The following is a 12,996-nucleotide window of genomic DNA, read 5'->3' on the forward strand; positions in this document are numbered from 1 at the left end:
AGCTCTACCAACTTGCCCTTCAAGCATGAAGGTGAAATGAAGTTGAATGTGCACATCCGAGGCAGATGGTGAGCCCGTCTTGCAGTGGTATTTAAGAGAGATTTTCTTCATGTCATTTTCAGCAGCACAGAAGGAAATGAAAGTGTTTCTTACTGTAAATACTTTTCTCTGTCCTCCTTCCTCACTGCTGTGAGTGTCTGAAGACTCACTTCACTGCTTTTCTCAGAGAAGGCTATTTCTGTCACACCTTAGATCAATTTAGGCCTGTCCTATGCAAGTCTGAGAGACACAGTACATCAATTTAGGCTTGTCCTGTGCATGTATGATAAAACCAGGATGGTGCTATGCTAGCATTGAACAAACTTGTAAATTTTGGACACTAGAAGCAGGTGAGATGTCATTGTCGTTGCTAAGAAGTCAGAGGGACCAAGCCACTGGCTGAAATGTGGAGTTATCAAGCAGAGCCAAATGGTTTGAAAAATAGTGCAGGCAACCATGCAAGGGGTCTAGCCGTGTTTCAGAAATGCATGTATACATGTAATTCCACTGTGTGGAGCTTCCTTAACAGGCTCTGTCAATGTCTGTGTCCAGAGAAACCTCATGAAGGTATAAGATTGCCATCTGCAACCTGAACTGCTGTCACAGTTATTCTCCCAGCACATCTGCTAAGTGGGTCTAAAAAAATCCATATGTTAGCTCAAATGGTTTGGTAGTTTACTTCCTCCAATGAGGAGGCAGTTTCTGCTGCATTGCTTCTCTAATCCACCTTGTCACTCGTTTCCATGAGAGTGAGTGAAGTACCTGGCATGGTGTGGATAACCAGTTCACAGTGCTTCTCAAAGATTGGCTTTTCAGTCTCATCTCTGGTACCTGCACTCCAAACAGAGCCAACGTGGCTTTCAGGCTGCATTCAGTGCTGTACTTGTGATTTAACTTCCCATAATCCTTATTCTTTTTATGGAGCCCTTAACTGCATAGCAGGTGCCATTCAGTCACTAGAAGAGTTCAGCAAAGTTCAGGCTGCCCATATAGTCTTTGACTACAGAGGAAGAGCCTTCTCTCACACCTCCTGCTCATGAGACTTTTCTTGAGTGATCAATGTTGGTATTTCAGAAAATTATCTGGTCTGCGTCTGCAGTGCTTTATATGACTGGATGATTTCTATTCCCTGGGTGAGGATGCTGTACTTTGATAAACTGGTAAAGGATGATAGAAATAGGTATTTTGTCTTAGTCTGCTCTTGGCCTTATCACTGTCCTAAATGGGGTGAGCTGACCAGGAGGTATTTTTATCTCTCTTCACCTCGCAGCTCTATTCTCACCTCACTTGCATCAAGGTGTGGGACTTTGCAGAGCACATTGTGGCTCGCACTAGTTCAGCCTGAGTTCAGTCACCCAAAGCCTTGCAGGTCTATTTTGAAACATCATTCAATCTGTCCACTATGGAGTTTCTTTTTTTTTTTCTTTTTTTTTCTTTTTTTTTTTTCACTCTTGCTTCTGACATCATTTCCTGAATGCTACATTCACTGAGCTCTGTAGCCAGATCGTCTTCTCAGCATATGATGCAAGGAGATCTTTAAAATGGATTTCAGCTTTCCTTTTTCTCTGCAGTGCTTGCTGGTGATAATAACTGTTACTCATGGTAAGTGGGATTTTTCTTTACAAAGCTGGCACAGATGAGCAGACACCTTAATTTTGCACCAAGACCTTTTAAAGACTCTACCAAGTATGGGGAGGCATCAAATAGTGTAACTGCTATTGCATGAAAGAGGCAGTTGGACCAAAGTAAGATGTATTATTATTATTTTCTTAGTAAATGAGTGATAACTAACAATACAGTGCTTTCTCAGAGTACTGTATCTGTAAAAGCGTTTCAGCAGAGAATATAAGGTCCTTGTCTGCAGAACATTGGCTGAAGGGGCTGGGGAACAGTATGGTCCTTGCTTGGTGTGACCTTGGGTTAGCCCCCAAGCTGCTGTCACCCGGCCATTTACCCATCTTTGATTTGTGTACAGCAACTTAATAGTGTGCAAATATACTGTGAGACTTTTCCAAGGTAAAACTGCAACCTGATTCTTTAGGTAAAAGCAGCTGTGCAGGCAGTGGTTGTTGTTGTGCCTTCTGTATAGTATCCATGATATTTATTCCCTGTGGATCTTTCTTTGCTCTGAGGGGTGTGTGTGGTAGCCGGTCAAGTCAAATATGGGGGGAGAAAAGCCTTTTGTCACCTTCTGAGCATGGTGTGCACATCACTGCTGTGTTATCAAGAGGGCAAGTTGGCTTTGGAGAAGGCTACCCACTCCTTGTAGTGATCCCAGCCTGTCCCAAAGGGTGGGTTTTTCCTCTTTCTGGCTCACCTGGGCATTTGCTTTTATGGGAGGCAGCTGAGAAGGGTTGGATGGGCATGGCAATCTCACTGTTCACACTCTGTGTCTCTCCTTTCAAGGCTCTGCCACCTGGACTGGTGTTCTCAGCAGCGGTTCAGCAGTCTTTTCTGTGGGGATTCATAATCTGCAGAACCTCTCCAGCATGAGCAAGGGGGGCAAGAGATGCCTGACTGTTGCCTCAAATGATACTTTGTTGGCTGAGTGTGGCACTTCCACCACGAGATGCCTGAACTTTCAGAATGGCTCCTTAGTGCTGAGGGGTGTGGAGAAAGAGGATGAAGGAACATATGAGTTTGCTTTTCACAACACCACCAGAGTTTTTAGACTGGAAGTATTTGGTAAGTGGCCTTCTTGACAACAAATAGCTTTGGAACTTGTGAGCCTGGCTGATAGCTGCTGTCTTTAAATTCTTCCTAAGAGAGTGCTTGAGCCTGCAGGAGCTATAGGTGCCTCTGGGATAGCTTTGCAAGCCTCTGACACATCAGAGAGTAGTAATGGTGAGTGTAAACTAAGGGATGCTTTTTGCACCAACATTCTATCTGTTGAGCCTTCCTTGATCAGTTGAGCCAGTCCTGTATTTTCTTGATGTTAAGAAACACCAGCACAAAGTGTTTGTTGAGCTACAGTATGTAGGCATGTAGCTGGAAATACCAGTCTATTTCCAGAGTGATGTTCTTGATGACTCACAAAAGGTCTCAGTGACTGACAGCATTTTGCTGCCTGTGGACATGCTTCCCTAAGGTGTTAACCCTGCAAGAGTTGGTTCTGGAAACTAAGGTGGACTTCTGTGCAGGTCTGGGTTAAGGCATGCTGGGGTTTTCCTGTTTCGTGTGGTCGAGAAAAGATGCTAAAGGAATCTAGGTGATTTTATGATTCTTTGCTGCCCATGAGCAGCTTGGAGGTCAGAATCTTTTGTGTCTGTTCAGAGAAGAGCAATAGGTACATTACTGTGACAGTCTCTCTGCTGTTCTCGCTGTTACCTCAGAGTTGCCACTTCCCTTCACAGGTCTGCTTATCCATCTGTGGGGTGCAGAGAAACAAAGTTGCTTCCATACATTATCCAGTTCATTGCTTGGGTTAATATGGATAGGGCTTAAATAGGTTTCCTCCCTGCTGAATAGACTTCCAGAAAGCCAGCAACTCTGGTCCTTATCATCATTCCTTTTGCAAGGCTTTCACCTACATAGGCTTCTAGGAGAAATTGAAGAGTATGAAATTGTAATGAAAATGTCTGCCCAAACTGGTCTCTCAGTGAAGACAAATGAATCCTTATGCCATTTTGGTGCAAACAGGTGGAACTGCTGTGAAGTGTAGGTCAGAGATGTGGCTGTTTATCATGAAGATCAAGGGCTTAGACGGGAAGTAGGCAAAGACTGCACAAGTATCCTGGGTTTAACCTCTATTTCAGAGGACTTGCTTTGGGAACTTTTGTCTCCTCATATGCTGTATCCACACATAAGTTATTGAAAACAATTTCACAGCAGATACTCCTGGAGTTGGTGAATTTTAGATGAAGATGGTGTCCTAGTGGAAGAAAGTGATTTCTGATCTTATTTACATAGATGTTTGCATAGATGTTCTCAATGTAAATCCTACTGTCATAAAACCATATGTCTTTTCTGCCTAGTCTGTATTTGCAAAGTGGCCAAACATTGGAAAAACATGGGAAAACATTGGGAAAAACATGGGAAAAAGGTTGCCTCCTTGTAGCAGGCTGAAAGAGAGAAATTCAGGAAAATGTAATTGATCAACGATTCATTCCTTTGTTTTAAGCTGTGTGTAGTCTGAGTCAGCCTACCTAACTGTAGTTGTCTGGTGTTAGTACCTATGTTGGACATGATTTATGCTAGTTTCTTTCTGAAACTGAAGAAGAGGGAGAGTGACAGCAAAAGTACAAACCTCTGGTTGAGAAGACGGCACAGCTCTGAAACTATGGTTATCTGCTTATTACAGAGCACATAACCTCTGGTCAGCAGATGCCTTGGGTGTTTTCACCACCCTGTCAGCTCTGGGGCTTTTATTTTTTACCTTTTCTATTTCAGTAAGGAAAAGGACATCTCCAAAGTAGGCACCAAGAGTCACAAGTGGGCTTGGATGGGCATTGCTAAGCATTTCAGAGATGGGGGAAGGCACTGAGGAGTCTGAGCACTGATTTATGTGCTCCCTGGCTGCTAGAAAATGTAGTGCTATTTAGACTGCTGATAAAGGAAGCTCTGGTCCAGCTCATATTCACTGCCAAGTCTGCTCCTCACCTCTCTCTTTCCTCCCTGTTCCCATTGCTTTGTGCTGTGTGTGACCAGAGCCATCCATTAGTATCCAGTGCTTCCCTAACGGGACCGGAGAGTTGTCCTGTGACGTGACCAGCAACGAGAGCACCAGCTTCCAGTGGCTGCTGAATGGCACTGCTCTGAGAGCCCCTGGGTCTTGTGTTAAGGATGGTGGGAAGAAGGTTCTCCTGGACAAAACTGTGCCTGGGGAATTCGTGTGTAAGGTTAGCCACGGGAATGCCGTCACGAGGACCAGGCCTGTTGCAGTGTCTTGCAACTATGGTGAGTACCGATGTGTCCAGAAAACCTAAAGAGCTGTTGCTGTCTGGATTTTTCTGTCCTCTGGCAGCTGCCTTCTAGACTTATCACTTCCTCTCTTTAGAAAGTGTCCCCTTCACTTCCTTCTCCCTCCTGCATGTCTTGGACTGATGCAGCCTACAATCACAGAAGGGATGAAAGTTGTTCAGGAGGTCCTTTTACCCAACCCTGCTACAAGGATGTATTTCTATCTGTCTGCTTTCCTATTTCCCAGTGTTGGAGACCTTGCACCCTCCTGTGCACTGATCTTCCATATGGGTTTGTAAGCACGTAAGCATGCTTTCTATTCTGACATTCATTCATTACCCAGATGGCCTTCCAGTTTCTGCAACATTTTTAGAAAAACACCTGCAGCCATTCAGCCCTGTTGCTGATGGATTCAACTGAGGCTTTTTCTGCCTTGTTTTTTTTTTTTCTTATGTGGGCCAGCAGCACAAAGATTTATCAGTCTATACAATTCTCTCTCCATCAGCCCTATATCATCAGAAGTGAGTAGAGATACAAGTAATTTACTTAAGAAATGTAGGGGGCTATCACTCTATGTCTGTGCACAGATATGTAGTTCTATGAGAAAGCTGTGACTTTATCCATTTGCAAGCTGCCCATAAATACCAAGTACTCTGCTTAAATGAGCCATAGTTCAATGAAAGAAAATCCAGATCACAGGACGTACCAAAACTGTCAGGACTTCATGATGGAAAACACTAGTCTGTGATGTAAACTCACATTAATAAAAAAAATAATTAAAATAAATTGATTAAATAATGTTGAATGTGATTTCATTTGCATCTCCAGCAGTGAAGGGTTTCCTTTGGTCTGGCAACAAAGATGTTCATCATACTACATCAGAGTGGCCTAATTAATCCATAAGATTTTTACTAATTGATTATCTTTTCTACTACAGAAATTATACTGTGCAATAGCACCTAACATTTTAGAAATTGTCTTGAGATGCTCCAGCACTGCAGCAGGTATTATTTTTTCTTCTGTGGTTAGCATAGAGCTGGCGTGAAAGAAAAATGACTGACATGAGCCCTGTATGGTTTGTTCTAGCATTCAATAGGAGTGCCATGGGTTGTTCATGTCTGATCATGTTGGCACTGCTGGACAGTATGTACAGCTCTGGCATTTGTGATTACAGAGCAATGATCTTAATTTTGTCCAGTTACAATGGTCAGAAGTTGCTTGCCAAGACCCAAGTTAGTTGAGTCACTGGGGAATGAGGATGTGAACATCCATGAGCTGTTCAGTCAAGTCCTGTGATAAATCAGGCAAGTGCTGACAGCTGCCATTGTTTATTCTGGGTGGCTGCCCAGTCCCCTGGGTGTGATATCAGTTCCCCATTTCCTCCCCAAAAGCCCAGAGGTGAATCTAGTGATAGCTCTGCTGGGATGAATATATGCATGGACATGTATTTGGAAAGGTCTGAGAGCAAGAAAGTAGCAGCACTTCTACTTTTTAGTCACTATCTGCAACCACATTTGTGAAAAGTGAACTAAAGCACTTCTGAATATTAGTAAAATGGGTTGAAGAGTTCAATTAATCATCTTTGTGGATTATTATTTGCTCCAGGCAAAGGGCTGACAATAGTTTTTCTACTGTAGGTACAAGATTTATGTAAAACCACCTATTTGGACAACCTCTTGACTGATTTAATTTTAAATGATTGTTAGCATGAAACAGTTTGGCAGAAATACTGTAAAATCCACAGGCACCAAAGGGTTCTGATCATACAGGGTCTAAAGCAGAGGATTCAGATATTAACAGGTCAGCATACATAAAAGGGCTTTCTTGGGTCGTTACTTTGATTCCCTGTTTATTACTGGGGAATATCTTTAACATAATATTTTATCTAAGTTTAGAACTTTTTAACAAATAATATTCTTAGGAAAATATATTAATGAAAAAGCATTTCTGACATATTTATGGCTTTGACAAAATGCTGTAAGCTTTCATCAAAAAGGAAATAAAATTATTAGGGAAATTATTTCTCATTTGCTGAAAGTTTAATTTTGGGGATAGATTTTTTTAACTTGGTAACTTTTAAAAAAAAAACTGGAACAAACACACAGAAAATACTTGGAGTGTGTGTGATTTCACACACAGGACCACATGTCTGCAGTTGTTTCTACTGTTGTGGTGAGTATGTGGACTATTACAGCATGTAGTATGTCCTGGAACATTTGAAACACTTCACTGCCTCCGAGGATATACAGCAAATTGTGCATTTGGGGTCTAGAAAGCAAGCTCCAAGTGAACCTGTTTGCTTCCCCAGTGTGGTTCTGTGTAGGTGTGTGCACAGCCAAAAAGAAGACATATGGTTCAACAAGGGAGATCTTGTTTTACTTAAGGAGCTTTAAGGAATTTGTATTAGTGCCATAGTTGAGCTGTATGTCTTTTTTTTTTTCATATGGGAAAAAGAGTTTTCTTACTGGCTACCCTGGTTTGGAGCAAATTGCTTTAGTGAAGGAGTGAGTCTGGATGGATCTTTCTTTTTTTTCTGCTAGTCTGTGGTGCCCTCTACCAGCTTCCCTCCTCAGCAACAAGTGTGACCCATCCCAGCAACCCTGAGCATGAGACTGAGCTGGGTGATGGTTGACACTGACTTCTGCACAGCAATCTGTAGCCATCGCCTCCTGCTAGGCATTTTGCATTTGTCAGTTGGGAATAGGAATAAAGAGAATTTTTTCACCAAGAAGCAGTGACACTGGTGGCTCTGAGCCCCGTGGCTGGAGTCCCTGGTGCCCAAGGAAGTGCAGGCTCTGCTGAGCCTTGCTTTGAGGCTGGCGTAGTCTTTATATAGCTGCTCTAAGTGGATTCTCTGGGGCTTCATGTGAGCTCTGAGGTTAGACTTTGTATCTTTTATCTCAGCAGGAGATGCTAGCTCAGGTCTTCCTTCTCTTCTCAGATGCCTGTTTTCATAAACCCACTACCTTCCCTGCTAAATTTGATTAAAACGTATGGAGTATCTTATATGTTAATGGACAAAGTAGCCAGAAACAAATGCACACAGCATAGTCACAAAATTCCATACTGCAACTAAATGATGTGACATGAATTATGATGAGTCTCAGTTCATCGTATCAGGTCCCCTGACCCAAACCTTAAGCAATAATAATGCCCACATGCTCTAATCTGTCTGCAGGGTTTCTCCCTCTTTGAGAAAGAAGCTTTTCTGCACTGATAACTAACAGCACCCTGTCCTTCTTGCAGGAGACCTGCTGCAGTACCCGTGGTTCATTTACATCCTGGCAGGGTGTGCAGGGGGTGCTCTTATCTTGCTGGTGGTTGTGTCCTCAGTCGTCTGTTGCTGCATGAAGCGGAAACACAAGTTCATCCCAGTTCCTTCGGGTGAGTGGAGAACACTGATGTTCCCTGGGGTGAGTCTCACAGAGGGCTATGTTTCTGCAATCTGGGGTTGAAACAGCCTCTGCATAAACTGGCCTCAGCTTGGTGCCTATTTGCCTTCCAGCCAGCACCTGCCCTCGCCCAGTGGGGTGGAAAGCTGCTTGCTGACAGGCACCTGTTACAGCCAGTGGGGTCTTGAGTTAAACCTTGCTTTTCCTTTTTTCACCTCATGCTTGCCACCATGTGCTCCTGGACAGAAAGAAACACAGCAAAACCCTCTCTACAAGCAGGAAAATTCAGCCTTATTCAGGTTTGATACTGAAAGGACCAGAAGGCAGTCCTTTGTCAGCACCAGTTGCTGAGTGCAATCTGCCCCTGCCCAGTGAAGCCACCTCAAGCTGTGAGCCTGTCAGCACAGCCTAGCTGGTCTCTGACAGGTTGGCAGTGGCCCTCCATGCTTGGCATCTGTCTGCTCCAGAAATGGAGCCAGTGTCATATGAGGACAAGACACATGCATGTGTTGGTGGTCTGGTGTTGCAAAGAATGTGTCAAGGCTGCTGGCATGGGGGGAGGACCTCTTTCCTTCAAGTCTCTGATCTTGGTTTTACAGAGGAGGAGAAGGATGATGGACTAACAATGTCTGTGGTCTCCAGCGAAGGTGTGAAGAGCCCTCCCAATGGAGACCACGTCGAGGCTCAAGCTGCCCGAATTGACTGCCCTCCAAAGCCTGGTGGGTCCAGTGACTTCTTTTAATTCAGGCAGATAGCCTGGGTGGGAGAGGGAGGGACATGATGGATGTGTGTGACCGATGGGGGAGGAGCTGGCTGTAAAGAGGGGCATGCGACTTGCTAGCACAGGGAGGGTGCTGCACCTTGTCCAGACAGCAGAAGTTGCAGCAGGTCATTTATCAGAGCATTACTTGTGTGCTGCTTATGCACAGGAGTAGCTCTTGCCCTCATCCAACTGTGAGTTGTATTGACAGCTGTCTCATAAGCATCCTGCAGAGGGTACAGCCAGCAGACTGCAGGCTGTCTGTCCTACTGTTTTCTATGCTAAAATACACATCTCAAAAGCAGCAAGCTGCTGATATAGGCCACAACCTGGTCTCAGCACTATTGTCCCCACTTCCGGTGTCCTTCAGTGAACCATACACAGCCTCCCAGCAGCTCAGTTCTTCTTCACGTCTTATCCTGGATGCTGCTTTGCTCTGCTTTCAAAATATTAGATGATACACAAGAAATTAATGCAAGAAAGGAAAAAAAAGATGTAAGTCATTCAGGTCACTGTTTAATATTAGTATGCTTAAGGTGTAAAAAAAAAATAAAAACAAAATTTTACACATTGTACGTTTAACTGACAAAGTATTCTGTATTTAAATTTTCTACAAATAAGTAAAAACCAGAGAATCATAGAATCGTAGAATGCTTTGAGTTGGAAGGGACCTTACAGATCATTTAGTTCTAGACCAGGTTGCTCAATGTCCTGTCCAACCTGGCCTTGAACACTTTGAAGGGTGAGGCATCCACAGCTTCTCTGGGCAACCTGTTCCAGTGTCTCCAAAAAATTGAGAGGTACATGTGGAAAGTATTTTGGTGATAACATATTAAATGTGTAATTAAATAAAAATTTAATTACATTTTAATTAAATAAAAAAACCTGTTATTCAGCTTTAATTACTGAGATGTAACTGAATAGTTTTGTCTTTGGCTTTTTGGGCAGTTAAGCCGAGGGAGCTTCAGCACCAAAGTGTCTAAAGCCACAAGGTACAGCTCAACAAATGAGTAGTTAAAAAGAAAACTGAAATTTGGCTTGCAAAGTAGGCTTGGGAGTAGGAACTGAGCAGGGTAGGCAGCCTGCAGGATCAAGGACTCGGAGAAGGATTTCCATAAGGGTAAGTGCAGTGCAGCCACTTATAAACCATTTCTCCCTTCTTTTTCAGATGCTGCTCGAACTGGTCAAGTAGCTGAGCCCCAGCCACTGGCAGAAGAAAATGTACCAGTGGAGATAGAGCCTGAGGGAATGCCAGACCAAGGGGTCATAGTTAATGTAGAAAGCCAGGAAAATGCCTCGGACTGTTTCCCAGATCCAACTGATGACTGATCTGGCATGATTGCTTCCACCCTGTCTTGAAGCCTATGATACCCACCCTTTGCATTCCATAAGTCTCATTGTGTGTAAGAATTGGTTCAGAAAATTTTAGCAGGGGAAAGATGTCAGGTGTCAGTCCTGCTAACCTAATTAACAAAAAAATGAAAGAGAAAATACAAGGGAAAGTTCATGTGTGGCTTCAAGGCCACACTCCTGTAGGCTGACAGGTTCACTAACAAAATTGGGCAGCTTTTTAATGCTTTGCCTGTTAATAGACCTGAGGCTAAACTGGAGCCCTAGAGGACAGCCTGAAATAAGATGGGCAGTTCCTCCTGCTCCCTGCCCTCTGCCCTCACCCCCAACCTTGCCATGTCTTCCCCAGCCAGCAGTTCCTGCAAGGAGCAGGCACGACAGGCAGATTGAGGTGGCCTGCCAGACACCAACAGAAAAAAGGACCTGCTAGAAATTTCCTGAGAAAGCCTCCTCTCAGGAGATCTCAAGCCATTTTTCACAGGCCCTGCTAAAAAGCTTGATGGGAGTTTCAGCTGGGTATCTGCTGTGCTGAGTGTTTACCTGAATTGCTCCTCTTAGTTCCAGAACCTGTGTGACTGGGCCCTCACTGCTTGCTCTGTGGGGCCAGGGATGGTGTTGGGGGCTGCTTCATACAGACCCCAGAGGTGACACTGGCTTGCTCACCTTTTGGTGCCCTGTATGGCAGGGGCTTCTGCTTACCTTACACCAGAACCTAACTGCTTGGGTTGCCCGTGAGTTAAAACATCTCTGTCACTAGCTTGCTTGCTTGCAGCAGAAGGCTGACTGGGGCTTGGGTGTGTAATTTTGGCAGAACCATTGATTATACTGCTGATACTGTTCATCAGTGCAAGCCTTAGTGCCTTTGGTGTAATGGTTTAGCTACTGCAAGCCGATTAATCTGGCCATCTGCCTGTGTGTGTAGGCTTTTTTGGTGCTGTGTTATTTGCACCGAACAGCAGCAATTTATGGAATCTCTTAGGCAAGCCTTGCTGCTATGCATGTCCTGTTCTGCTCAGTGGAGAAGGTTTGTGAGTGGAGCAGCTTGGGTAGACTTGTAGAGAAGAAGGATGAGTGAGAAGAGGACAAAGACTCAGTACCAGGAAGCAAGTAGCTGAGACCCTGGCAAAGCTGCTGGGGGCTGCAGGGCTGTCAGACCACATGGAATGCTGCAGGATGCACTGCCAGAGCAAAGTGCATATGGTGTAAGTGTATTTTGGTAGATGGAAATGAGGCATGTTGTTGTTAAACTAGCCCACTGGGCTAGAACGACATGGTAGAGCAAAAGCAGGGATGAAATGGAATGGAGCTGAAAGGGATAGGGAGGTGTGTAGTGCATTTGTCTTCCCAAGTCATTTTGGCACTGACATTGTGCCATGAATCTCTCTGTGGAAGCAGATTTAAGGTATGGTGGGATGGCTCCATGCTTACCTGGAAGTCCTTCCTTTCTGCATACATGGCCAAGCTCTGCACCAGTGACACCCAGCCATAGGTGGTTGTTCTTGTTGTTTCCTTGTCCTGTGACCATGTTTAGAAGATTTTTGGATCTTGTGTGTGTGTTGGTGGCAACTCAGCCTGCCTCTGCTTTTAAAGACTGCTTCAGAACTCAGATTTACCCCAGCAAGAGGGAGATAATGGTTCTTCTCCTCATGGTGCTGTGTCTCCTTTTAGTATAATCATTCCACAAAGGCTGTGAGCTGAATGACAAAAATGTTATGCTGAGTGCTTGGGGTGGCAGCTCCTGTAGCCAAGCACAGTGGCAGCGATGCTGGGTGAATGGGGATCAGCATCACCAAAATTGGGGGAAGTAGTCAGATTTGCTTCTCTTCTGCACTTTCTGGCAAGAGCAGGCAGGGGACAGTCAACTCCAGCATATACTTTGAAGGCTGAACAGTGCTGTGATGTGCACTGGAGAGGATGACAGCATTTGGAGAGCCCAGGGTGACGAAGTTGGACCTGCCTTGTCCAACTCTGCATCCCAGCTCCAGCTTGCCCTAGAGCTGCCTTGCTGCTGCCAGCCCTGAGGTGCTGAGGGTGCCCTGGCAGCTGTTAGCACCACCACTGGTGCAACCCCAGGCTGGGAAGCATTTTTTCCCATTGAATTAGGGAATCTGAGACCTGAGATGTCTTTCCAAGGCAGAAAGAACCTGTCTGGTTTTCTGTTCTTCCGTGCTGAAGATACCATTCAGCAACAGAGCAAAGGTTTCTGTTGGTGGGGGGAGGTCAGGAGAGAAGTCATGCAGCCTGTGCTCTTCCTTTAACTATATATGTTCATGCTCAGCTATTGTTATTTTTTGGTGTTTGGCTTATTGGTTTGTTTTTTTTTTCCCCCTCTGCAATCATTTTGTTCCTAATAAAAAAGATGTTTTCTAACTTGTTTTGGAAATGTTTAAGTTCTGTTATTTAACAATTGTTTTTGTTTTTCACTGAATGTTCAGGCCGGTTTCCAAGTTTTTACCCTGCCAAATAAAGAAAAACTGATAGTGAGTTACTGCTGACTAGAGCTGACTTGGGTAGCCTGACAAACAGAGATCAGAAGATTTGTTTGCTAGGCAGTCC

The 12,996-nt window shown here is 44.4% G+C and overlaps 1 protein-coding gene across 1 annotated transcript; it reads left to right on the plus strand.

Annotated features, from left to right (window-relative positions):
• The first annotated feature begins 1,580 nt into the window (after nt 1-1,580).
• On the plus strand, nt 1,581-10,549 carry LOC103537169 (T-cell surface antigen CD2). Its single transcript, XM_030466126.1, has 6 exons — nt 1,581-1,641; nt 2,446-2,724; nt 4,687-4,935; nt 8,185-8,322; nt 8,930-9,049; nt 10,259-10,549. Exons 1-6 carry the CDS (start codon nt 1,581-1,583, stop codon nt 10,417-10,419), a joined length of 1,008 nt encoding a protein of 335 aa, XP_030321986.1. The 3' UTR covers nt 10,420-10,549.
• The last annotated feature ends 2,447 nt before the right edge of the window (nt 10,550-12,996 follow it).

Source organism: Calypte anna, chromosome 1 (assembly GCF_003957555.1).
Source record: "Calypte anna isolate BGI_N300 chromosome 1, bCalAnn1_v1.p, whole genome shotgun sequence".
Taxonomy (NCBI): Eukaryota; Metazoa; Chordata; class Aves; order Apodiformes; family Trochilidae; genus Calypte; species Calypte anna.